Source organism: Engraulis encrasicolus, chromosome 18 (assembly GCF_034702125.1).
Source record: "Engraulis encrasicolus isolate BLACKSEA-1 chromosome 18, IST_EnEncr_1.0, whole genome shotgun sequence".
NCBI classification, from domain to species: Eukaryota; Metazoa; Chordata; class Actinopteri; order Clupeiformes; family Engraulidae; genus Engraulis; species Engraulis encrasicolus.
This window is the reverse complement of record NC_085874.1, coordinates 8,573,930-8,601,265: the sequence shown is the minus strand read 5'-3', so window position 1 is coordinate 8,601,265 and position 27,336 is coordinate 8,573,930. Positions and strand designations below refer to the sequence as shown.

The following is a 27,336-nucleotide window of genomic DNA, read 5'->3' as shown; positions in this document are numbered from 1 at the left end:
CATGTGTCTTGTTTTCTGTTGATGGGCACTCAAACCATTGAGTAGGCCCAATGACCCCATGTGACAATCATGAGATGAGGATGTTGAGTAATTGCCCATTCTTTTTAGGAGAGCCTACAGAGGTCATCAAACATTGTTGTGAGACAAGCTGAAAGCCTGTCATGTGATGTTTGATTAACTGATTGCTTATTTTCTGAATAAGTCTGAAGTCCATACCAAACTCCTTGAAGTATCATTCTTTCTAGGACACAGGATACAGTGATGTCACTCAGAAGCGAAACTATTTGACTTAATCCTTTTTAGGAGGCCAGGAGTAGGTGACAATGGGCAAACGACTAACATTGGATTTCAATCTTTTCAGAACCAAGGACCCTCAAATATGTCAAAAGAATGTGCTGTTGTATGTGTATTGCTTGATTAAAGTTACAGAACTCAGGAAGTCCACAGATGAGGTCATGAAGACCTAGAGTGATGAAATCAAGGCCCACCTGGAAATGAAGACAGCAGCTTACAATCGACACAGATTAGGCATATTCTGGGTTAACTAACAAATCACGTAATTGCTTACACATAACCACACCCATACACCCACAAACCATAAATACCAAGAGATAGGGATATTCAGCAGTTCCTAATTTTGTTCCACCCGAACTCAATACGTGTTATCGGTCAGGGCGAGAGAAGGTTGGGATCTCCGGAACGTTCCGTAATGCTTTCGTTGTCTGTCATTTTTATGTAGTAGACTCTGCAGTTCTGGAAAGCTGTAGTGTTTACTGTGTATGGGCCATTGCTGGTATTCTGGATATTACCAGTGGTGGTCATTTTGTTATTTGATAATTTTAGAAAATAAATAGATTAATTTGGCTTTTGGAGTTTTTGATTCCTTTGACTCGGATTTTGAACATGCAAGAAGTGTAGACCAAGACGGTAAACTTCAACAACACACAGAAGTGCTCTCTTTGTACTCCCACAGCTAAATGTTTCCACAGTCTTTGACCTCAGTCAAATATTTTTTCTAAAAAAAAAAACATTTCTTACTGATGGTTTTGGGCTGGGCACAGCTCGTATTCTTTCATTCATTATATGAATTTGATAGCCTATCAACCAACTGGAAAAGGTATTTCTCAAAAATATGTCTTTAATGACAGGTTAAGGTTAGGGAATGTTTTGGTCAGGGCACAACTTAAATTGCTATAGCATTATTTTCCTTAGGATTAGCATTTGGTATGTATTTTCTAATGATAGAGTTAACACAGTGCTGTGAGTATGGAAAGCACTTCCGTGTGCCCATCACGGAAAACAATTCCGTGTCCAGGAGCACGGAATTTAGGCAAAATCTGTGCTCTTGGACACAGATTTTGTGTCCTTAACATCCGTGTCCAGGAGCACCGATTTGTTGGAGATCAGGCTGATTAGCCATAAGGTATACAGGACATTTGCCCAGTGTACAGTTTACTCTCTCAATTGCCCACTGGACCAGTCTTGGAAGGAAATGCCCGGCCTGATTTTTTGTTCCAGTCCAGCCCTGATGAAAAGTGCAATTTTCCCAGTCATAATGAATACCTAATTTGATGGTGGTGGTGGTGGTCAGTATTTATGAAAAAGGGAACATTCATGAATGGGCAGGATTAATTCTGGATATAAACTACTAAAAATATGACACAGTGCACCTTCAAATAATAATCTTTGATCATAGTATATTGTGCATGTAATTGATGAAACCGAAACAACCCATTTCTTTAGATGTGGGCTGCTGCTGTGTCCCCCTGTGCCCCCTTCATTTCATACTGTATTTGCACAGGCAGTGCCTCACCTGGTTAGCTTAATTGTGTGATTATGTCCACTTAGCCACAGGTGGGGACTAAATAAGCTATCCCCTCCCTTCCCACATTAGGCACTATGCTTCCACTCTTGCTCACTCACAACTCCTTCTTTTCTTTCCCCTTGCTCCTTTGCCTCCGTCCGTTGTTATTTTGAACACATTCTTACATACTGACAGACATTTTGCATCAATGTACCTCCACTCCAAAATGTCACCCCGTGGACGTTTCATTGTTTGTTTTGGTACACTTAAAATAAATATTTGTTGACCTTCATTTCTGTAGTTGTCTCCATTTATGTTGGACCCTTCAACGAGCTGGGTCGTAACACTGCATATTGCAATAAAATGACGCTAACAATTTACTGACTGTTTTAGCCAAAGTGATTAACAATTATTTAGGCTTAGGGTATTGGATTCTGCTTTTCTTAGGGGTAATTCAGTTGTGGATGAAAGAGAGGGTAGACACATTCTTCCTACTGGTAAAGCTAGGATTTGAATCCAGAACCTAAAAGGCCAATTCTCTATAATTATGCCATAACTGACTGACATCAACAATGGCCACCATTGTTAGTTTAAAATAATTTATTTCAAAGAACAAAGAAAAGAATAGAACAAAGTCACAACATAAATGCCAGGTGTTTATACAGCACTGCATCAGATCCGCGCTGGAGTGCATATGTGGGCCCTGGTGTCATCAAATTGTTCCACCTGTGGACTTGTTTACCAGTATTTTAATGTGCTCGGACAGTGCATCTACAATGGAAATGATACAGAAACGGTCTAATGTAAACTTATCAAAAGTGTGACATTTAAAGTGAGAAGATGCACCTCTGAAATGCCAAGTCACTGACAAACAAAATGTGGAGACCATGAATTCAACACAGAATGGCATCACAGGAACAGACCATCATACACAGAAATTATTCCTATCAGTTTCTGGATATGTTTACAGTGCTATTGTGATATATGGGAATGTGTATTTTGACAATTAATGTAAATATGTTTGAAATAGAAACCCCAAGTGAACGCTTTCGAGCTAAATCGCTCTTCATCAGACTAGTCTGATGCTGGCCAAAGACATGTAAACACAAATATATTAGCAGACCAAAGGTAGCTTCCACCTACATGTATTTCTGTGCAATTGTGATGTCTCAGAATGTCTGATGAAAGGTGTAGCAGTCTTGAAACATCAACATTAAACTGAACTTGATGGGCATGTTGCTTTCCTTCCTTCTGCCTTGGAGATATTGACAGTCGATTTTGGTCAATGGACGCTTTGTTAGCAAACATTTTACATTTTATAATAATGAATAATACTACAAATAATACAAAGCTTAGCAAAATAAGCAGAATAGGTAGCCTGAACGAAATGTCTTCATGGCTAATGAAACGTCCATTGAAAGTCCATCCATCCGTCTTCCTTTGGAGAACACACTCTGGTTATTTCTGAAAGTTCTTCAGAATACGAAATAGTAGTGGTGTGCATTGGCACTGCGATTACGATTTGGGAGGTAACAGTTCGATTTGATTCGGTTCGATTTGATTCAATTCTACGATACATTGCAATGCATTAAATTTCTACTGGAAGCAAAGCAAATGTTTAATCAGTCATGATGAGTTAGATACTGAGCAACATTTTACTGGCTGTTTTCTGTATTAGTCTATCAGTTTTCAATGCTTTGAAGTGCTTTAATTTAATTTAACATTCATTTGCTCCTGAAATATCCTCGGAATTGAAACTTAAAAAATGTGCCGCATTGATTCTGGAACTTGCCGCATTGAATTGAATCGTCCATGCCCCACATTGCATTGCATCGCCAAATCTATTATTTTTGACACCACTACTAAATAATGCTCTGAAGTATGCATAATAGTCCTTCAGAACACTTAATATTCAGTGAGAACACTAACGAGTTCTTCAGAACACTATTTCTTAAGAAGTCTGGTTCCATCAGCTGTTGTGTGATGTTGGCTGTGTTTGACTGGTGGTCACTGTTGGCTGTGGTTGTCTTGTGACCGCTGCGGTGCCTGGAGACCACAGGACATTTTTGGGATTCATTTTTGGGTTTCTCAGCAACACCTCAACCTGGACAAGGAGGCACAGAAACGCTGTCAGGAGAACACACACTTAAACACACACACACACACACACACACACACACACACACACACACACACACACACACACACACACACACACACACACACACACACACACACACACACACACACACACACACACAATCTCTCTTTCAGTATGAGTCTAAGTACTACATAAGTCCCAGACTAGGACACTGGCAAAATACTTGCTAAAGCTCTGGTCGCTGTTTCTCGAAAGTATCATTGCTAACCAGTTAGCAGCTTACTTAGTTCTCGATGGGACTTTGTGTTGCAATCAAGAAATGCACCCCTGGTTGGCAAGAGTGACAAGAACGAAGTAGTAGTAACCTTATCTACTGTACTCAGAGCTCTCTCTCTCTCTCTGTCACTCACTCACTCACTCACTCACTCACTCACTCACTCACTCACTCACTCACTCACTCACTCACTCACTCACTCACACACACACACACACTGTGATGGAGTGACCATCACTAGGGTTGTGGGTGTGTTCTGACTGTCACGCCAACGAGTCTGGCTCTTTGGTGTAGCGGTCAGAGCCCCAGTTTACTACCCCAGAAGGTCTGGGTTCGAGTCCCAGCTGGGCAACTCTACTCCCCTTCGCTACACACACACACACACACACACACACACACACACACACACACACACACAAAGTCTGGTGGGTGAAAAGGTACTGTACAGGTCAAAGCAACAGCGGACTGTCCCTACTGTCTACTCTGATAACATTATATGACTAGCTTCCAGGCAACATTTCACCACCAGGCCAACCTGTTTCTCTATGGAAATCTTTTCAAATCACATGAGAGTGTTGCAGCCACTGAAAATTAAGCGTTTCCATCAGGACAAATATTGGGCCTGATTTGAGGTGATGACAAACTAGTTTGATGGGCAGAAACCTACCTGAAAAACATTGAGCACTTGCTTTGATCATGCAGAGGGTTTAAAAGACGTGGGTTAAGCCAGCCCTCTGAGATGCTCACTTTTATAGCAGCTTGCCCAAACTGTGTGTGTGTGTGTGTGGTACTCACTGGTAAAAAGAAAGGGCTGTTGTTGGTAAGGCACCTGTACTCTGCATCCTCGTACAGCTTAGTTTGGGGAGCCAGGACGTGGAGGTGGAGATGATGGACAGAAGTACGAGGAGGAATATGGAAGCCCAAACTACAGAGGAGGAAAGCAGAGGAGAGGAGGGGAGAATAGATGAGTAATAGAGTACAGGGGAGGAGAGGAGTGGAGTGGAGAGGAGAGGAAAAGGGGGGAGGAAAGGATCGGACAATAGGTGAAAGGAGGAGAGGAGAGGGAATGAGGAGAAGATGAGAAGAGCAGAGGAAGGGGGAGTGGAGGAGAGAGGGAAGGAGAGGAAAGGGGAGGAGATGAGAGAAGGGGCAAAGGAGAGATGAGTGGGGGGAAAACAAAAATGAATACATTTATATGACAGTGGGAACTGATCATTGACTGATAATAATATTCATATTAATAACAATAAAATAATGAAAATGAATAATACAATAATGTGATGATATAACATGTTTATTTATAACAATGTTGTGATGTAATAGTACATGGTGTATATTAGTGGACTCACCTTACATTATTGAAGTCAGAGAAACCGTTCGCTTGCAGCGCCGCTAACCCTGCATTAGCCATCTTCACCACTGACAAGGAGAGAGCCGTGCAAGAGAGAGAGGGACAGAGGTGAATAGAGGGGGTGTGGGCAGGGTGGTTAACATCACATCACTGCCCTACAAAGGCAAAGTGCAGTAACTATGGCAACATTGAAACTGAGTAAACTTTCAAAGGGCCTTCAAAGTATTGGTATTAGGCTGGGTATTGTAGTTACTGCTAATTTGACATCTCTAAAACTGAACACATTGGACGGCTTTGTCTGAAGATAAAGCAGGTGTTGTGAAGACCATTTACAGTCAAAAGTCAATATTGACAATATGTAGTTAGTTACTGCACTTTGCACTTTGTTCGGCAGATTAGACATCCTCACCACTGACAAGGAGAAAGGGGGGAAAGGGGCAGAGACGGGGGGCATTCTCAACAGAGAGAGAGAGAGAGAGAGAGAGAGAGAGAGAGAGAGAGAGAGAGAGAGAGAGAGAGAGAGAGAGAGAGAGCCGAGTTAACCCTGTGCTGGCCACCATCACCAGAGAGAGAGAGAGAGAGAGGGTTTGAGAAACACAGAGACCGTAACAGAGTGTGCCATGTAGTGGTGTCGTGTGTGTGTGTGTGTGTGTGTGTGTGTGTGTGTGTGTGTGTGTGTGTGTGTGTGTGTGTGTGTGTGTGTGTGTGTGTGTGTGTGTGTGTGTGTGTGTGTGTGTGTGTCTGTCTCACCCAGTGCAGTGTGTTCTGCCTTGAGTACTTTGCAGTTCGTGATGTGTATGTGTGGCACCACCAGGTAATGATATGGGGCTACTGGGCTGATATCCCGGAAACACACACACTCTTCATCCTAGCCAATCAGAAAAGAGATTACATTACACACTCTTCATCCTAGCCAAATCAGAAAAGAGATTACATTACACACTCTTCATCCTAGCCAAATCAGAAAAGAGATTACATTACACATTCCTGGCCAACCACAGAAGATATTACATTGTATATTGTACACACGTCTCATCGTAGCCAGTTAGAGAAGAGATTATATTACACACTCCTCATCCTACCAATCACAGAAGACATTACATCACAAACACTCCTCATCCTCACCAATCAGAGAACAGGGTGCATTAAATTTAAATAACGCTTTTATCCAAAACAACATATAACATGAACCCTTTGTGAACTTTAGAGTAAGTATGCACATAACCCTACTATTTCACTCACAGGCCCTTACATTAGGTTTAAGTTTCCTCTCAAATGGTTTTGGGAAGTCATCACGGGGAAGTGGTAAGCACATTGATCCTGTAACCTCAGGGGTTATCAGTTTGATTCCAGAACTGGCAGGAGTGAATAACCAGCTCCTCCATGACTGATTCTTCTGTATTCTTTCTGGTACAGTCCCACCACACTGCTCTATTGCCAGCACTCACTCAGCCCTCATCCTCCTCATGACTGAGATGCCCTGGGCATGTGGCACCAGTGTTAATTTCGTCAGCTTTTTTTGATTTAGTCTTAGTCACAATGACGAAAATCAATTTTAGTCTTAGTCATATTTTAGTCATTGCCTTCCCAATTTAGTCTTAGTCTTAGTCAAAATGACGAAAATCAATTTTAGTCATAGTCAAAATTTAGTCACTTTAGTCATTTTAGTCAACATTTCAAATTTTAGTCAACATTTCAATTTTTAGTCATTTTAGTCAATATTGTGTAAAATAAATAACCTACAATGGCTATTGTTATTTCACAAAGTATTACTAATATTGCCTATTGCAGCAAATATTCACCTTGTTACTTGGTCATTTTCCACCAAAACCCAAATCAGTAATTTCAACATCATAGAGCAAAAGAGCATCACACACACACACATCCAGGTGCAGGCTGCTCTCTCTCTCTCTCTCTCTCTCTCTCTCTCTCTCTCTCTCGTGCATTAGACGCTGCTGCATATTATATTTCATTTTGAGTTTGATCACGGAGGAAGCTACATGCTCTTCTTCACCTGACCGCGGGACTTAAAGCCTGCAGATTGCCGGCAGTGGGAAGACCAGACATCCCAAGTCTGCATGAAGTTCAAGAAGTCTCCCTGATAGTGGCTTCCCGATGACCACGAGTCAGATAAAATACTGCTGATGTTAGACTATGCAAGTTAGCGGTTTTTGTTTTCAATTGGCAATGCGAGCAGAGAACGATAATGACTCGTGCGGCATGTGTGGAATATGCTTAAATAGATTGCGCGAGCCCACTTCGAATGCCCTGCAAAAGTCCCAGGAAAAATAGTTAGGCAGGGGTATGCAGACTGAACGATAGAAAGGGCACGCACATACAAATATTTAAACACTAATGCTGTTTTGTTTGTCGGGGGTGTCGAGGCTCGATAAGCATGACCTGGAAAGAGTTTTTGGAACTTAGGAAGACGCTGAAGACGCACGGAAATGCTGTCGACTTCCTTGGGTCTTTTAGTGTTGCTCTCGACGAGAACAAGTTTCAAATCTCAACAGTTTAAAACTCCTTAGCGATTGCCCATCCATTGATTCTTTTCAAAACTAGACTACAGTAGCCGTGCCTCTGTTACTTTAGACAGGCCAACTTTCCCCCTGCTGGCGCGCGCTCCCGCGGTGACTGATTTAAAGGGACAGTTTGGTCAATTTCAACATGCAGTTGTATTGCTCATGCTACCCTTGACTTGTCAGTACCTGGTGATGCCACATTTTTCGGCTCAGCCCTTTCCGAGATATGAGCAAATCTAATGGGGGCAGCGTTTGTTTACATTTTTAAAAAATGAAACATAGGCCAACTCCAAATATTTTCCCAAAAGGTACTGCTGTTTGCTAGTTGTCTGCTGATGTTTTATAACCTTTTGGATGTTTTTGGGAATAAATAAAAATGTTTTTTTGAAATGTAAACAAAGAGCTGCCCCCATTACAATGACCAGGATCTCGGAAACGGCTGAAGAAGAAGAAAAAAAAAATCTCAGGCACTGACAAGTCCAGGGTAGTGTGAGCATTACAGCTGCATGTTGAAATTGACCAAACTGTCCCTTTAAATACATTCACAAATCCGACCTTCATGATTTGCTTGCTGCCTACTCATATGGTTAAACAACAAATATAGCAAACATTACAAAAAAAGAACAGACAACGAACGCCGGGCTAAGACAGCCTAAGTGAAAAGGAGAATAGTGGAAGCTCGAGAAGGTTTAGAATGACAGTATCGGAGGAGGATTGGCGCGACTGTCATTACCTACTGCAGAAACACATGTCTTCGTCATGGATAAGAGGGTTGTTGAACATGTTTCAAAATGAACACTTCTCTCAACGTCGGCTGTTTTTTCTCTTTCTCTGGGAATGTTTTAGGACCTAAACTCAACTTAAATGGACTCACTGAACTACTAGGCTACAGAACTACTGACTCGCTGCGCCATGATTGGCTGCCAGCAGATACAAGCGAGGCAACACAGCGTGAGCGGCAATCACCTATGAAGTTCAAGACACTTAGGCCTATATTACAATTACAAATTACAAATTAATTTTAAATAATTATATATTTTTAATGTCCATTCGTCCATGGCTTGTAAATTTCGTCTCGTCTTAGTCTCCTTGACGAAAATATTTTTTTATTTTGCTTGAGGCAATTTTTAGTGCGTCATCGTCTCGTCATCGTCAAGGGAAAAAGGGGCGTTGACGAAATATTTTCGTCATCGTCGTGGTTGACGAAATTAACACTGTGTGGCACCCTGAGGTACCCTGGGCATGTGGCACCCTGAGGTACCCTGGGCATGTGGCACCCTGAGGTACCCTGGGCATGTGGCACCCTGAGGTACCCTGGGCATGTGAGGCAGGGGCGTAGCAGCAAATTCTGGGCCCTATGTACAATCAGCTCCAACAGACTCCCCCGCCCGCCATATATCATCACATAAATCACACTGTGTAAGGCAGGGGTGTCAAACTGAAATTGACAGAGGGCCAAAATAAAAATCTGGAACGAAGTTGCGGGCCGAACTGACTAAAATTGTGTGAACATGAGCTTCATACTCATAGTTACATTTCTCACACTTTTTTCCCATCATGTATGGTAGTTCAAATGTGTCTACACATCCTGTGACGCACCATATTTCATGTCTAAGTCTTGTTACGCTATACATTAATGGTGCATGCAGGCCAGCTGTAATACAGATTTTAAATGATCTCGCAGGCCGAATAAAACGCCTCTGCGGGCCAGATTTGGCTCCCGGGCCTGAGTTTGACATCCCTGGTGTGAGGGCAGGGTACTGTCAGAGACAGTAAGATTCTCACAGCCACATTCTCACAGTAAGATTCTCACATTCTCAGATGTATTCTCTCTGAAACCTTCCACCACACTGCTCTGTGGTGCATGTTGGGCTGCCTCCCTTGCACAGGTGACACGTAATGCAATGTTGTGGTGAACTGTGGGCTGTGGTGTTCCCATGACAGGGGCTTTCCAAGTAGGACATACTGTATGATCAGCTCATGTTACCAAGACACAGAGACCCACTTCTATACTGTGATGACTAACTGGGCGCTGTAACTGCAGTGACTTCTGCAGTGCTCAATTATAAGTAAAACACCAATCATTTCAAATCTAAACATGTCAATAACGCACGGCTAGATTTACTATATCTAAGTATCACTCACTTCCAGGCTGGGTATGCTGTACAGCCTACTGTAAGTACCACTCCCATCCAGGATGAGTTTGTTTCCTGGCAGAGAGACTGATCCTAGCCTACCACCCCCGCCGCTTTACCCCCTGGACCTGTGCTACTACCGCTAACCACTCACAGTAGAATGAGTTCACTATACGAGTAACCTAACGTGAACGCAGTTTTGAACGTTAACATTCATGTTAAAAGTTGAAGCGCGTCACGTGCGTCGTCCCCTCGATTACAACACACACACTTTATGTCATGACCTGGGACATCGAGGCACACTATATGACCTATAGTAGGCTACAGATTATTACCTTCCAAAGGATCTCCGTGGTGGGATCAGAGCCGCTCGCGATACAGCAGAAGATACAGTCGTCATCTTCTTCCATTCTCGCGCGTGTCCGTAGCGGCGACTGGAATAGCCACCGGTGAGCCCGTGCCCAGAAAATTCGCAGACTCCTCCTGCCACTGACAGCCGTCATAGCAAGTTGACTTTTCCACACACCCTCACATCGGAGCTATGTACTCCAACACACTTCAGTTGTGTGGGACAACTTATTGCGGCGTTTGACACACACGTCCGGGCTCACGGCGCACTTTAACCCAACTTATTTTTTTTTAACTGCACCCGTGTTAGGCTACGTATGGGGCGCTGTTTGTAAAGCTGACTGTGCCGAAAATGTCATCATCATTTTCTCACATTTAGCTTGAAACTGTGTTTCAAAAACCGTATGAATTTTTTTAGACTCCCCTTTCTGTACATTTACACCAATATTTGTCATCTTAGATATATTTTAAATAGTTATTTCTAAATGTTAAATGATACAAATAAATGTTAAAAAATAAATCTAAATATCAAAAATAAATCTTAATGTTATATCTAAATGCTAAACCCAAATAATATATCTAAATGTTAAAAAATAAATCTAAATGATAGATCTAAACATTACGTCTAAATGTCAAAACCTAAATCATAAATCTTAATGTTAAATATAAATATTAAATATAAATTTTAAATCTAACTGTTATATCTAAATTTAAATCTAATCTTAAATATAAATGTTAAATATAAATCTAAATGCCAAATCTAAATGTTAAATCTAAATGATAAATCTAAATGTTACATCTAAATGTTACATCTAAATGTTAAATCTAAATGATAAATCTAAATGTTACATCTAAATCTAAACGTTATATCTAACTATTAAATTTAAATGTTAAATCTAAATGTTATATCTAAATCTATAAATGTTAAGTATAAATGTTAAATCTAAATGTTAAATAGAAATCGTCATGTTAAATCTAAATGTTACATCTAAATGTTAAATCTTAATCTAAATGTCAAATCTAAATGTTAAATCTAAATCTAAATTCTATATCTAAATGTGATATCCAAATGTACATGTTATATCTAAATCTGAAAATTCAATCTAAACTTAAATCTAAATGTTAAATAGAAATCTTAATGTTAAATCTAAATGCTAAATGTAAACGTTAAATCTAAATATTAATCTTAATCTAAATGTCAAATCTATATGTCAAATCTAAATGTTATATCTAAATGTTAAATATAAATGTTGGATCGAAATGTTTCGGCTTAAAATAAATATTTAACTAACATGCAAATTTCCAGCCGACCACACCAACTAGCCACAAGGGGGCACAAGAGTTCTGTATCTCTCTCACCAATCCAGCATCTCTAGATGACTTGCCACTCAACTATTGACTCGTGTGCACACATGGTGGTCATCGTGTGTCCACTGGCTGTTTTATAATAATAACATTATATAGGAATTTTGTTATTAGTGCCGTTTTGGGGGTTTAAACCCGTAATATAATGACTTTAAAAAGTTTGTCTTTGTCCTGTGTTGGGTGGTGCGACACCAGTGCCCACTAGGGGGCGCGCTGTCTACAACCTCTTCAACAGATCCCCCCAATGACGTTGGATCCCCTTAACTTGCCCGCGCCGACGTTGACGGGTTAATACAGGTCTGTGGACGGTCAAGCCTGAAGACAATTTGAAAAAAAAATACGACAAGACGCTGCATGCATTGCCAATATGGCAGACGCCTCTTTGGCTGAGACGCTCGGCAGGGCCATTTTAACGGCGCTTCAAGGCACACAACAACAACAGGTTGCTGTAGGCCTACCATCAGGGCAAGCCTGCTCGGTAAGTGGCTAACTCCTTGGGCTAACTGCTAGCAGTAGCACCACGTCTTTCCAAAACTAGTCAGTCACACAGGATAATTCTTTTAAGACCACTAACTTCAACAAAAGGTTGGAACTGTACAGTTCTAGTTTTCATCGCTCATCTCTCCCTCAACAATGTGAATTTAGTTGTGTGGCGTGTATATGTTTGTTTATAGATAACGATGGTGGGTTGGTTTGTATCGTAGACTTGGCATTGCAGGTTGTGCACGTGTCGTGTTTAGCATCTGTTAATTGCTTATCTGGTGGAACACTATTTGCGGCTTCATTTCACTGCACGTGTTGTAGAAGTTATGTTCTACTAAAACATAGAACTACACGTGAACAGAACTTTGTCTGGGGAAAGGGGGACGATTGGGTTTTTTAGATGCGTCCCACGCATCTGTCTGTTGGTCCGTCCGTCCGCCCGTGACGCTTTTTGTCAGCCATCTTTGTCCCATAGAACCAGCGAGATTAAACCGGCCGTGATGCGTTTCCCAATTATTGGAAACCGCTTCGAAATGTGAGTTTAGTGTGTTTATAAAGTTACGGCTGTTTTTATAAGTGCATACAGTGACACTAATAAGCGTTTATTACTGACATTTTGCGTTTTTCACCGCTGCATACTGACGATGCACCCCTCGCTTCACAAATAATGCCGTCTAGGAACAAAAACTGGTTTATTTTCGTTCCGCCTGGAAGCGGTCCGGAGCAACGGAGTAGCATCCAACTGCAGTTTGCAGAAGTGGGCAGGTCTGGATTTCTGAGATCCCGCCCCTCCCATTTTGGATCTCGCCCCTCCTATTTTTCCTATTCTAGTAGTATTAAATAGTACTAAATATATTTACTAAACACTGGACATAGAATCATTCGTCAATCATAATAGCGCACCATATTTGAGAAATGGACCCAAATTATCTGGCGAATGCAGTAGGCTTATTCTATGCACACAGCTTGTTATCGTGTCTCGTCGTTTGAAGTGTTAAGTAAATATATTTAGACCTACTAAACACTGGACATAGAATCATTCATCAATAGCGAATGCGTATTCTACGCAGATTGTATCGTGTCTCGTCGTTTGGAGTGTTAACATTTACTAAACACTGGACATAGAATCATTCATCATTAGTGAATGCGCGTAGTTGGCTACACTGTATTCTATGCACACAGCTTGTATCATGTCTCGTCGTTTGGAGTGCTAATTAAATATATTTAGCCTACTAAATATATTTAATTTTCATTTTCCACGTTCCAATTGCATGAGTGTTTATTTCCATTTACATAGAATAATTTGTCCTTGACCTTACTTTCTCTTTCCTAGTAAAGGAGAAGATTGAAACGGTCGCTTTAGGTTCCATTGATTTAATGATAATGTTAAGCGCTGTTAGACAGTTAAAAACAAAAGGTTAATGCTAAATGTGTCAGGGTGTCAGTTTGGAAACGAGGCAGATGCATGAAGGATAGGCCTACCAAAGGCTACTGCAATGGCCTGCTCAGAGTCCAGTCCCCAATCCTAAAGAGATTGTGGCGACAGCATCCAGGCTTTGGGACTTTGAAGAATGTGCTCATGCTTTTCAATGATGGGTAGGCCTATGTTTAATTTCGAGCGGATCACACATGGAGTAGCCTAATTCGCCACTGCACAGGCGTTTTACTGCCTACTTTAGTTTTCTGCTATCTTTCGAATTTTAGAAACTGCCACCAAATATCTGGTCTCCAAACTAAGATACTACACGAACGTCCCCATTCTCTCCATGGTGGGATATTTCATTGAAAAAAAGTAACATGTGACAAGCTAACATCTTTCACGTTTTGTTTATGTTTTAAAATTTCCCAGGGCCCGAGCAGTGTTTTGCCTTCATCTCCAGCAACACGCCCAGTGACCACTGCATCGGTACTAAACAAATCTATACATATTTTCCTTTTTTCCCCCTTGTTTTTGAATGTATGTCTCGTGTCTCCTATCCAACAAGTCAGACATTCAGACATTTCTCACTTTTTCACCAAAATAAAGCCCGTCATATTGATTTGGGGAAAGCGCAGGAGAATAGTCATTGAATCATGTAGGTTGGGTATCTTATTTGAACACAATTTGAATAGTGTTGTGTTAAATTGTTTGAAGTGGCAATGAATAAACATGACAATAAGTTGTCGGACCATGGAAAGAAGTGATATCTGCGAAAATTACAGCCTCATTAGCATTGAAAATACCCCTTCAAAATCACACTGCATGCTGTTTACATTTTAAAAAATTTAATATTTGTCCGATCATGGTGGGACATGTTCTACATCACCGCTGTACATTTGGTTAATTACTTTTTCTTTTAAATTGCCATTGAAGTGAAAAAGGTTGATGATCCAGCTGGTTTGCTGATTCATTTATTAGTTGGTTTACATGTACAGTGTGTATACTAACTGTAGAAAATGTGTGTATTGTTTCTATAATATGATTCATGTGAGTGCCATAAGATCTAGCGTGCGCACGCACATAATGGAAGTTACATTCTATATTCCAAATCAGTTACATGTCAGTTGGTTATAGTACTGCTACAGTGATGCTGTCTGTATGTGATGCTCCTCTGATCTTAATCAAGTAAAGTCTACATTTATTACACACGGAATCCTGAACCCGGTTTTTCAGTATCGTTATACACGATACACAACACTAACCATATTACTGATGCTCTTGTGTAATGCACATGTTTTCAATTATTTCAGGCTCCTTATCCATCAGTTCAAAGGCCTCCCTCCCGCTTTGTGCGTCGAAGACCACCATGCAAAAACTACACGAAGGACGTAGTGTGCTTGCCGTTCTCCCTTGCATCAGTCTTCCGCATACCAAGAGGAGAGTCCCGAGTCAGTTTGGCCCAAAAGGGCCTGATGGACAAAATATCATTTACCTCCGAGTCATCAGAGGCTGAGCTGAGGGAGGAGGTGACTGCAATATTCCGTAGAACCTTTGCTCTGCCCATGGGCCAATCGTTCCAGTATCAATATCTCAACACAGTGAAAGGGTGCAAACGGCTAATGAAGCCAAATGTGTCCAGCTCTTTCATGTGGGGAGGGAAAGAGGTTGCGTCCATCAGTTCAGCAACATGCCTTTATATAATGGCATTGATACCTACCCCTGAACAGGTAAACACTATCTTGACCTGTGATGTTATCCATAACTTTAACTCTTTTGTAATGTAGTGTTCCCTTTTTCTGCTTCTTTATGTTAATATTGTATACTGTAGAGGATGAATGCATGGCATACTGCCCACCTAAATCAGACTTTCTTAGTCTGTACTTCTTTTAATATCAAATGCCAAATTCAGGTGAAGGCCGTGCTGTAGTTCTACCTTGTCCGATCGGGTACCAAGTTATGATTTCTCACTAAATTACCTTTTCCCTTGGAGCAACCTAGCGAGTCAGAAAGCGAGGCTGAGACCCCTTGCCGAAGAAGAGGTAAGGCTGTCCATTGAATGTACAGTATGTAACAGAAGTGAGAACACCCCTCACATTTTTGCAGACTTGTTAGCATATCTTTTGATAGGACAACATTAAAGACATTTCACTTCGACACAAAGATTAGTAACCTGTTAATAACATATATAAGCGCTTAGATTTGTTGTGCACTCACAAACAATCAAAATACAGCCATTAGTGTGTTTACAACATGTCACAAAAGTGAGTCAACCCCAGGTTAAAATCCCTTAAAGAGTGTCTGAGAAGGGGCCGTGTTGGCCCGAAACATCTCGAAGTGAAAAGAGATTAAAATGGAGGTCATTGGTGTGCGTTACAACCTTTCTTTACATTGAACTTTTGAATTTTGAGTCTGCACCTGGCTCAAAGAGATACGTGTGATATTTGACTGAAATCCTGTAAAGAGTATCATGATGTGCTTCAGTAGTCGCAGTACATATTGGCATGCATATTCCTTTTGGTGAAATTCAGATTTTCAATGTTGACGGCATTCATTTATCCCCAAACCATCTCAGTCCCACTACCATGCTCGACTTTCCAGATGATACACTTTTTTTTTTTGTAAAACTCACTTGTTTACCACCACACATGCTTAACACCATCTAAAGCAAATTTATTTATCTTGGTCTCAAGAGAGAACTTAACACCCAAATAACTTGACAATACCTGCTCTTATATAATACCAACCACAGTTTTTAACAGGGAATTTGTATTTATGAGCCTGATGACTGGAAGTAGAAGTGTGTGTCTGTGTGTGTCTGTGTCTCTGTGTGTGTGTGTACAGTGCCTCTCAAAAGTCTACACATCCTTGTTCAAATGCCAGGTTTTTGTTTTGTAAAAAAAAGCAAAGACAAATAATTTCACAACTTTTCCCACTTAAATCTAAACTATTATCCTGCACAATGCAATTGAAAAACAAATATGCACACCCTTAAACTAATACTTTGTTGCAGCACCTTTGGCTTCTATTACAGCATCAGTCTTTTTTGTTTAATAGTCTATCTGTATGACACACGTTGACGTAACACTATTTTTCCACTTCTCGGTGTATAAGCATTCCATCTGACAAATTGGGAATGTACAGTGAGGAGAATAAGTATTTGTTCTCTTGCTGATTTTGTTGGTTTGCCCACTAATAAAGACATGATCAGTATTTAATGTTAATGATAATATGTATTCTAATATGGAGAGACAGAATATCAAAAAGAAAATGCAGAAATTAACTCTAAAGAATATATAATAATTGATTTATATTTAATTGAGGGAAATAAGTATTTGATCCCCTGCCAACCATTAAGAGTTCTGATCCCGCAGATCAAATGGCACTTCCAATCAACTTGTTATCTGAATTGAACACACCTGTTAATAGTAACCTACACAAAAGACACATCGAATCTGCAGAATCAGTCCATAGAATCAGTCAATTAATCAAACTAAACTCGCCAACATGGGACAGACCAAAAAGCTGTCAAAGGATGTCAGGGAAAAGATTTTAGAACTCAACAAGGCTGAAATGGGCTCCTGGATATTAAAGAGCAAACTGTTGGTGTATTTCTTCCCAATTTTAGGACATACAAAATGATCATCAATCTTAGGCCTGTCTCTGGTTCCATACTAGATTTGACCTTGTGGGAATTTAATAACCAGAAAAAAAGGAGATAAAGCACCTTAAAACTGTATGGGAGGAGCTAGGAAATGATCTCAAGGCAGCTGGGACCTAAATCACTAAGAAAACTATTGGAAACACTTGATACCACAGCGGATTAAAATCCTGCAGTGCATGTATGGTACCCCGGCTTCAGAAGGAACCTGTTCAGGCTCACCTGAGGTTTGCCAATGAACATCAAACTGGATTAGGATATGATTGGGAGGTGCTGGAATCAGATGACACCAAAATCAATCTGTTTGGCATTAACACAACTCAATGTGTTTGGCAGAAGAGCATTGCTGCCTATGATCCCAAGAACAACACCTATTTTTCCCTTTAACCCCTAAAAACATCGTTTTATAAGTTTGTTGTTACCAGAATGGCAACGACCGAGTCGTTGTGGATTACTAAAGGCCCTGTGTTGTCGTAGAGTAGTACTATGGTAATTAGCCTTTCAATGACTATTACAGCTTGCCTCAGATGGTACGGCGTGCGTTATAGGGCTACAGCTTTAAGATTGTTTCTCAATTGCATTGTACAGGTTAATAGTTTAGATTAAAGGTTGAAAAGCTGTGAATTTATTGTCTTTCTGTCATTTTTTTACATCACAAAAACCTGAGATTTGAAGAGGGGTGTGTAGACTTTTGAGATCCATTGTATATAACAATACATTTTTGCATTTAGCCGAATTGACTCCATTCAGGTTCCCCATTCTTTACTTGCCCGCGGTCATGTTTTTGAGGGAACAATAGGACAAGGGTAACAATAGGAGCTAATGGGAGAAACCCTTCTCGTAGCTTCCCAAATTGCCCCAACAACTCTCCCTACTTTATCCATTTCACTACATTGCCCTGCTACAATCCCTGTACTACACACATAGGGGTCTCGTATAGTATACACCGTGTGCACAATTATTAGGCAAACATGTTTTTTGAAAATGCACATTTTCCCGCCACCAACCTCCAGGAACATGAACACCAATTGGATTTAAGCATTCCAGGTGATGCAAATTTGTATTTTAAGAGATGGTGTGATCGAAGGATCCCAATACCCTATATCAGGTGTGCATAATTATTAGGCAACTTTGTTGTCCTCTGGGGAAATGGGCCACAAAAGAGATCTAACAAACTCTGAAAAAAGACTGGAAACAAGTCTTCCAGAGGGATGTGGCTGTCTTGAAATTTTCAAAATATTGGTCACATCCATCTAACACACCGTTACAAAGCCTTCAGTGTCACATGAAATTTTCTCACAAAGTACCTGCCAGATTGAGTAGAAATGAAGTTGAAACTACCAGAAAACTATTATCCTGCAGTGCTGTTATTCCAGAACTGAAACCTACATTGAGTGTCCAGAAGAACATTGTATTCAGCACTCAGACATGGCCAAGGTAAAACAGGCTGAAACCTGAAGATCACTCGACAGGAAACGTAAGTCAAGACTGGGTCAAGAAATGTCTTTAGACAGATTTTTCGATGGTCATATGAATTAGTGAAAGTGACTGATAATGGACCAGGTAGATGAGCCCATGGCTAGATCGGCGATGTGCAAACTCCAACTAGACTGCATTTCCGCAGAGAAAACCCTATTAGTATGCTTGCAGCTCATGCATGCACACACAAACACAGGGTGGGATACGAACATGCAACTCTTGCTCTTAGAAAACACTCTCTGATATTAGGCCACGGTTGCCCAGGTGACAGCAGAGTTCTAAAGTTCTACGGGCTATGTGTGTGTATGACTGAAGATTGTAAAGGTGACAGTTTACTAGTGAATAGATGAATAATATGTCTTGCCACCTTCCTTCTAATGAATTAAAATAAAATTTCAGTTCGTTTTTAAAAGCAGAAAAAGATGGCTTCGTCCCTCCCCATTTCGAGGGCAGGTCACCCCTCACTCTAACTGCCACAGCTTGTGACATCATCATTTTGAACATTCTACCATTCATTTCAATGAGGGGAAAAACAGAGGGAAAAAAGAGGAAAAAACGAGTCTGGTGAACGAATGACAGGGGGTAGGGCAACAAAAAAACACCCTGAGCGCTTTTCGAGACGGTCGTTTTGGCGTTCAAACGCGTCTCTATCTCGAACGCGATTCAAAGCCGGCGTATGAATAAATGGCAAATCCCATAGACCGAGGTAAATGGAAAAATGTAGAGATTAAGAATAAACTGTTGAAAAACAATAAGTATGCTTGCCACGGCCTCTGCTTGCCCGCAAGCATACTTAATAATAATAATAATAACAATAATAATAATAATAATAAACCCGCAAGCATACTTAATGAGTTCCTGAGTTAAGCAGAATACTGAACAAATACCATTGTCTTCTTGAAAGATGCTAATTTTCCCCTCTCAAAGATCTAGCCATAGGCTCGTCCACCCAGTCTGTCAAGAGTCACTTTCACCAGTCCATAATACCCTTTAAAACTGTGTCCTTAGGTATTTCTTGACCCAGTCTTTCTTGATTTAATCAACTTGTTGAAAGGTTGTCTGGTGTCATCCTTTCTTACCATGGCCATGTCTCTGAGTGCTCAAACCCCTGTTCTTCTGCAGAGCCGATGTAGGTTTCCGCTCTGGAATATTATAACACTGCAGGGTAATCATTTTCTAGTAGTTTCACCTGAGACTGATGACTTTTGACAACCTTTTCTTCAAACAGCGCCACGTGCAGTGCCTTTCACAGACAGTGAGTCCCGAGAAGAGACAGACAGCACAGAGAGCAGCATCGAAGACAGTGCCAATCAGGACCAGACACCAGACATGGCACAGCTATTCACGTACAATGTGGCAGAATTTGTGTAAGATATTGTTTTGGGTTCTAAAAGTACAGCAGTGAAGAGAGTGGTCTCTTTAAAGGTGTTCTGTGTGAGATTGTGGCCAGAGTAGGTATGGCAACTATGCTGCTCATTTAAACTGTGCTGCCCATTGTCACATTTGATCTTTTTATGAATTTTTACTAAGTAATAAACAAATATTTACTAGTATGACCAAAGTATACTAAGTTTTGCTTCAAAAATGCTTATTTCAGAAAATCCAAAATGGTGGCCCACACCAGTGACACAGTGCACCTTTAAAGGGGTATACCATGATATAGAAAATGTTAGAGCTGAATGACCATGTCCTCGTGCAAGATTAGGGTTTGGGCTTTTAATGCAATTTATTTAGTAATTTTATGTTCTTCGGAGGCTGAGATTAAAGTTTTTTATAGGCTTACTGCACCTTGTCCTGTGAAGGACTAAGGCTTTTAGCATTGTAAAAGTGTTTTTAGCAGAAAGAGACCTTTAAAGAAATCGCCTGTGATGAACCTCTAAGTTTGTAAGTTTGTCTGCCTGTGTATGCCTTCTGTTGTCTTTGCTTCTATTTGCTCAGCCCTTTTTACATGGAGGAAGACGATGCGCTGCAAGAAGCAATTCAGCGTAGCCTGCAGGAAGACGATGGTCCTGATGTTGATATATTAAGGTATGAGTTGGCTAATAATTAGTTATAATGATACATCTCTTAACTAGCCTAGTAANCTAGCCCCACCTGCCAGCGGCCAAAATAATTTTTGCCTGTGAGTGGGTCTAGCATCGCTCCATAAGCCTGCCACCATGCCCTGAATGGGCCAAAACCATGATCAAATGTGAGATTTGGATGTTCAATTAACTCGCCACTCCCCAAAACCCCGCCCGCTTTGATTCAAACAAATCCTGCAAACCGCCGCCCGTTTTGATTCGGTTTTGCCCCATTCAGGGCACGGTGGCAGGCTTGTGGAGCGATGTTAGACCCACTTGCAGGCAAAAAATAATTTTGGCCGCTGGCGGGTGGGGCTAGTTTACTAGGCTATCTCTTAACACCAATGTAAACATTTTGAAAATAGTAATGGAGTAAAGGTAATGGAGTAGATGCAACAATCAGACTTTTTTTTTTTTTAATTGTAAATGGTCTTTTTAAATAAAGGTCTTCAGAAATGCTCACTGCTGAAGAAATTCAAGGCCGCCTTGCAGCCCACAGCGACAGGGTGATCACACCAGGAAAAAGACATATAAACATCAGTCGGGCAAGTGTGTGGACCACAGCCTTACAGGCTTTTAAGAGGCCCTCTTTCGCTGAAGGCTGTGACATGCTGAGTGTGACCTTTGCCAGCGATGAGCATGCTGAAGATGCTGCTGATCTTGGAGGTCCCAGGCGGGAATTCTTTCGGCTACTGGTGAAGGCCATCTTGCAAGACAGTGGAGCCTTTGAAGGTTTGTTTACTTTTAATGTATACTTTTTGGCTACCTGGGGGGTAGTTTTTCAGGTGGTATACAGTGTATACCTGTGAATTACCGGTACATAAACTAAACCAGTGGTTTTCAAAGTGGGGGCCGGGGACCACTGGGGGGCCCTGAAGGGATGCCAGGGGGGTTATATGTCCATCAGGTGCTGCCTGCATTTTGGGCATAATATGAAAAGGGTAGAATGATGGAGGGCTGTGACAAGTTTTGTATTAGTAGTACAGAATGCACTATTTGTCTATTTAATGTTTCAGGTACACCAAATGGATGCATGCCAAGACTGAACATTCTCCACTTGCAAAATGGAGTGTATAAAATCATTGGTAGGATGATGTCCACAATAATAGTACAAGGAGGAGAACCACCTGCATTCCTTTCTCCAAGTGTAGTGGACTACATTGTGCATGGGGACATCCTTCAACTTAGAGTGACACCAGATGACATCAGTGACTTTGTTATAAGGGAGAACCTGAATAAGGTAATGTGCAATTTTCTTATCTAAATGTTATTGTACACTTTTGCTTGTTGGACTAAGATTTTAGTTTAATGTCACCAAATAAATATCTGGAAAGAAGAGTATGGTATTTTTTAGTAGTTTACTTACAGAGATTATTTTGCCCATTCACAAATGTTTTCTATTTCTAATTGTATATTCTATTTCTAATTGTAAATATTCATTATGACTGGGCAAAACAGTCAGCCAATGCTTATTTGAGCCTTTTGACAGACCGACCTGAACGATCACAATGGGACAAAATTCTCAAACGAAAAACTCAATTTAACGTACCACCAGACATTCACATTTGTATCACCTGCTGGCACTCTGGGATGAATAACGTTCTCTCAGCAAGCTTAAAGAGGCACTATGTAGGATTAGAAGTGGAATTCATTACTGTCCCCAATCAGCCTATACTTATTTGAGTCATTAGTGAGTGAAGGAGGACTCTCTCGACCACTTTTGCGGTCTGCTGTCAATTAACCCCGAATGTGTTTTTTTTTTTTTTTTTTTGCTTCGTGGGAAAACATTACTACAATTACAATTTTACAATTTACAATTACATCTGAATTGACTGCTGGCAAACATTCTCACAGCGAGCTTAGTTGAACAGCAGCAGCACGACTGTGTAGCAGGGCCGGCCCAAGCCTTTATGGGGCCCTAAGCAAAATGTCATCCTTGGGCCCCCAATACTACCTCCTACTCAGCATCAGTTGCTTTATAAGGGCTATTATAAGTATTAATTTACTTGCACGAGTGAGGGGTAGGCAGGGGTGTAGCCAGGGGGTGGGCAAGGGGGGGCGCGGCCCCCATTGATCAGATGCTGGCCACCCCATTGCCACCCCCCCTACAGACACCCAGATCCTTGGTTCATCACTGTTTTTGACACTCCTGGGCCACCCCAATTAAAAGGCAGGACCAAGATACCAACGCCAAGCGAGCATAGTTCGCCTATGTCTCGGGCCGGCCCTGCTATGTAGATTTTGAGATGGGCATGCCACGATCACCTTGCAAACAACCTAATCCTACATTGTGCCCATTTGAACAGAATGTTATAATAATAAAAATAATAATACTAATAATAAGAATAAGAATAAGAATAATAACTTGGTTTTATATAGTGCCTTTCAAGGAGCCCAAGGTCGCTTTACATTGGGGGGTGGGGGGGGGTTGAAGGGGCAGGGGAAGGGGCAGTGAAGTGAAAGTCCATATGCCTCTGTGAATAGATGTGATTTCAGTTGCTTCTTGAACGTGAAATCACATGACTGTGTAGATTTTGAAACAGGCATGCCACGAAGACCGCGTAAACTACGTTATCCTACATTGTATCCCTTTTAAATGCAATTTGCAGAAAATAGGATGTTCAAGATTTGATTTGTAATATTTAGGTGCTACATGCAACTTCACATGATGAGCTGGAGGAAGCCATCAGTTCCTGTGACTGGCGATTCCAAATGGAAGGCCTTCCAGCTCAAGTCACAATGGACAACAGAGATGCGTTTGTGCGCAACGCAGTGTTGTACCATACCGTGTTACGAAGGCAGAGCTGCATCGATCAGCTTACTGATGGATTGTCCCACTATGGCGTAAGATTTGCATCAAAGCTCTTCGTTTTATAGTTGTGCAATGAAATTACTCTCACAAAGCCACTTTAGACCGTAGTACTGACCATGTCTTCTCTTTGGTATTGAATTTCACCCCAGGTTTTAAAACTCGTCAGAGAGAACCCCAGCATGTGTGTCCTACTTCAGAAAGGACAGGAGAATGATTTGACAGCTGCTGCCGTTTCGGGTATTATGAAACCCAGCTACTCGGTGCCCGGAAGCAACAGACGGCGTTTGGAGGAGCTGCTAGTTGTCAAATTTCGGGAGTTTCTCAACTGTGTTGAAAGTAAGTACATATTTGCGCATTTCAATTAAGGCATGTAGAGAGAGAGCGAGAGCGAGAGAGAGAGAGAGACTTTATTAATCCAAAGTTTAAGAGGTGGAGCCTGGGATTAGAGGAACAATATTTCTCTAATTCATTTTCAAAATGTGAATCGACGAAATTTAATGCAACATCTGAAGTTTTTAAAACTACTGTATGGTTAATAAAATAAATTTAATAAAATAACGTCAGATATTATTTTTGTGATATTATGGTGGAGCAAAAGTGATTACACCACACAAAAGTGATGCCCAATTTGTCTCTTCAAATCTTCCCATTGATGCCCTGCCTCGAGCCGTAGGTACTCAGACCCTCTGCGCTTGCGGCTCTAATTCAATTAATAAAATGAATCCTTTCTCTCAGACTTTCATTGAGATGCACTAATTTCTGCACCACCTTAATTTGCCTAAAACAGAATATATGTAAAACAGTTTTGCCATATTATGAACCTTACTTTTATGTTGAAAGTTTAAAGATATGCTTTGTCTCTGTGTATTTTTAGTTCATTGAAATACCATTCACAATTTTGCTGAACTAAAGGGGAGAAGTCATTAATGCATATTATAAGCCCTGGGAACTTATAAGCTATGTTCACATAGATTGCTTCCAGCTCACTTGCTTGTTAGGCACTCAGTCGTGAAACGTTTGTTCACGTTCCAACAGGTTAAACTGTCACTGCAAAAGCGCGAAGGTAGCGGTCAATAATCCAAACTCTGGATTCCAATTGTTTACTCGTATTGCTTGAAGTTAACATATTTTTAAACTCTGAATCTGTCCATATCACATCGCTTGTACTCTCCTCACATGTCCAGACCTCGCATGACTTCAACACATGAACACATCGACGCAGTGGAGTTACATAGTAGAGTTGTATGTGAACGTAGCTTGATTCCTTTACATGTCATAAAGCTGAACCGATATAATGTGTGCCGCCCACGCCACCAAAAAATCTGTTTGGCTGAGTGAATGGATTATTGTATACTGTATTTGGGGAAAGAACAATTAGATTCCTGAAATCAATCGATTGTTTTTTAACACAAATAATAATTCATTTTCATGGGTCAACATCATTGTCCCTTTGCTTTCAGACAAAAACCTGAGAGAAACTTTTGATGAAGGCAGAAAAATAACAGTGGAAGAAGAGGACTTCCTGGGGGCGCTGAGCCCTGGTCATATCCTGGCCTATGCCACAGGAAGCAGCAGAGTCCCAGCCATTGGGTTTCGTCCCTCCCCAAAATTAGTTTTCGTTCATGATGGTGGAAAAAATCTGCCTGTTGCACACACTTGTGCGAATGAGCTGCTACTTTTCGTTAACACCAAAATGATTGCTGCTAATGATGAGTTTAATTACCATTTCCTCACAGCACTGATGAATGGTGCTGTATTCAGCACCATTTAAACACACACCAATTATGTTCCGAGAACGTAGTAGTATTTTAGTTGTGTGTTTCCAGAATTCTTCAACATCATAGTTAAGTTACAATACCTACTCCTGTCAGGTTCATTGTTATGTTCAAATGTCATCTTAAGTGGACAGTAGAAGTAGAAGTAAGAATTATTTTCTCAAGATGCAGAAGGGTGTTCTGATCTGATAATGTTCCTTCTGGTAGGCCTACTGTTGTAGATGGACAAAGATGCCCTAGATGCATGTATGTTTTGTTTTGTCATGTCTTCATGGCTAATGTCTGAGAATGACTGTCTGTTACACATGAAAGAGAAATTGCCTTTTGGTGTATGTTGCTCGAGTCAACACCAAATAAAGCAATGTAAACATCTTTGAGACTCATCCTTTGTTTAAAAGTTCATATGAGAAGGTGGTAGGTTTCTACTTGACAGTGTTTAATTGTTTTCATATCCACTTAGGCTGACTGGTGAAAGTGACTATTACATTGTGCAAGATGGCATGTATTCTCGCTGTGCAGTTCTTGGTAATCCTCATCCAAGAACAGAAATACCCCGTCACACGATATTGCAAACATATCATAAAATATGACTGGTATTACATATGCATCGTTTAGTTTTGAAAAATCAAGTGATGACATGTTATCTAAATGTGCCTTTTAAAAAAAAAAAATAATGAGGCCCTGCTGTGGCCTAACGGTGGGGCACTGGCTTACTATGCCGGCGACCCGGGTTCGATTCCCGACCCGAGGTCATTTCCCAATTCTCCCCTGTCTCTCTCTCCCACTTGTTTCCTGTCCCACTCTTCACTGTTCTGTCTAAATAAAGTTGAAACCCCCCAAAAAATATATTTTAAAAAATAAATCATGGGGGATTATCAACTCAAGACCCAAGCACGATAGATGGGCTTGGCCACAGCATGGTAAAGCAAATGATATTTGTGTTATTAAACCTTTTGTAATTATATTTTTTATTGGTAACCAGTGGGTTTACATCATTACAGTGAAGAGATGACTTTAAAAGGTGTCTTCACATGAGGTACAATAAGCGACAGATATATACCAAAAAAAAAAAAAAAAAAAAGACATTGAACATTCAACACTTATACGAATAATGGATATCCCCAACTTCAGTAACTTCTCCCATTTCAACAACAAATGAGACTTCAGTAAAAATGACTTGTCGATTTCATGTTGGTGGTGCTGTGGGGGCAAGTGATCGTGACCTCACCTAATAACTAATTAGCTGATTACTCAAGTTTAGAATCAGAGACAAATGATGTATGAATGTTTTTTAATAAATTTTGTATTCATTTTTATGTTAGCTCTGGGTCAATTTCTTAGTACAGCCTGAATTATGTTTTGTCTTACGGGCTCTCTTTCAGTTCAGGTCAGCAAAGATGAGCTGGCCACGAGGCCAAACCAGAAGGTACCAGAAGAAATTAAATGGGTGTTTTGCTGAATGTACAATGCTGATTCATTTCATATTGACTGTTCTGACTCATGCTTTTCCAACAGATGCGGGGGTGTGAGAGTTTGGCTTAGAGGGTCTGTTGTAGAACACTGTTGTTTGGAGTTTGGAGGGGACGTGCCTGAAGACGGGACACGGGTTGGCACCTGGCCATCATGAAGATGTACTATTGTAAAGTCATTTTTAGGTGGAAAATTCTGAGTTGGGAGTATTGGAGTTATAACCTAATAATTTTGCTTATAGGTGGTTGGTGACAGGAAGTGCCCAGTTGGAGAGGA

General features: G+C 40.8%; 2 protein-coding genes across 2 annotated transcripts; one reads left to right on the top strand and one right to left on the bottom strand.

Moving 5' to 3' along the window:
• Window positions 1-3,773: 3,773 nt before the first annotated feature.
• Window positions 3,774-10,776, bottom strand: LOC134468767 (adenosine 5'-monophosphoramidase HINT3-like). The gene is made up of 5 exons (XM_063222641.1): window positions 10,523-10,776; window positions 6,281-6,398; window positions 5,529-5,598; window positions 4,975-5,104; window positions 3,774-3,908 (listed from the first exon to the last, which is right to left on the bottom strand). The coding sequence occupies exons 1-5, from the start codon at window positions 10,688-10,690 to the stop codon at window positions 3,774-3,776; spliced, it is 621 nt and encodes a 206-aa protein (XP_063078711.1). The 5' UTR covers window positions 10,691-10,776.
• A 5,019-nt stretch (window positions 10,777-15,795) lies between these two features.
• Window positions 15,796-25,962, top strand: LOC134468406 (G2/M phase-specific E3 ubiquitin-protein ligase-like). Its single transcript, XM_063222326.1, has 8 exons — window positions 15,796-15,842; window positions 20,169-20,307; window positions 20,879-20,968; window positions 21,449-21,735; window positions 22,020-22,243; window positions 23,650-23,847; window positions 23,965-24,151; window positions 25,276-25,962. Exons 2-8 carry the CDS (start codon window positions 20,270-20,272, stop codon window positions 25,584-25,586), a joined length of 1,335 nt encoding a protein of 444 aa, XP_063078396.1. The 5' UTR covers window positions 15,796-15,842; window positions 20,169-20,269; the 3' UTR covers window positions 25,587-25,962.
• The last annotated feature ends 1,374 nt before the right edge of the window (window positions 25,963-27,336 follow it).

Bases quoted from the DNA above. Each gene is read 5' to 3' on its own strand.
- LOC134468767 (XM_063222641.1), bottom strand. From the start codon at position 10,690: ATGACGGCTGTCAGTGGCAGGAGGAGTCTGCGAATTTTCTGGGCACGG. The intron at 6,399-10,522 runs GTAATAATCTGT...CTGATTGGCTAG, and splicing joins CCACGGAGATCCTTTGGAAG to GATGAAGAGTGTGTGTGTTT. The intron at 3,909-4,974 runs GTGAGTACCACA...CTCCTTGTCCAG, and splicing joins ACAGCCCTTTCTTTTTACCA to GTTGAGGTGTTGCTGAGAAA.
- LOC134468406 (XM_063222326.1), top strand. From the start codon at position 20,270: ATGGCACAGCTATTCACGTACAATGTGGCAGAATTTGT. The intron at 22,244-23,649 runs GTAATGTGCAAT...TGTAATATTTAG, and splicing joins TAAGGGAGAACCTGAATAAG to GTGCTACATGCAACTTCACA. The intron at 24,152-25,275 runs GTAAGTACATAT...CTTTGCTTTCAG, and splicing joins GTTTCTCAACTGTGTTGAAA to ACAAAAACCTGAGAGAAACT.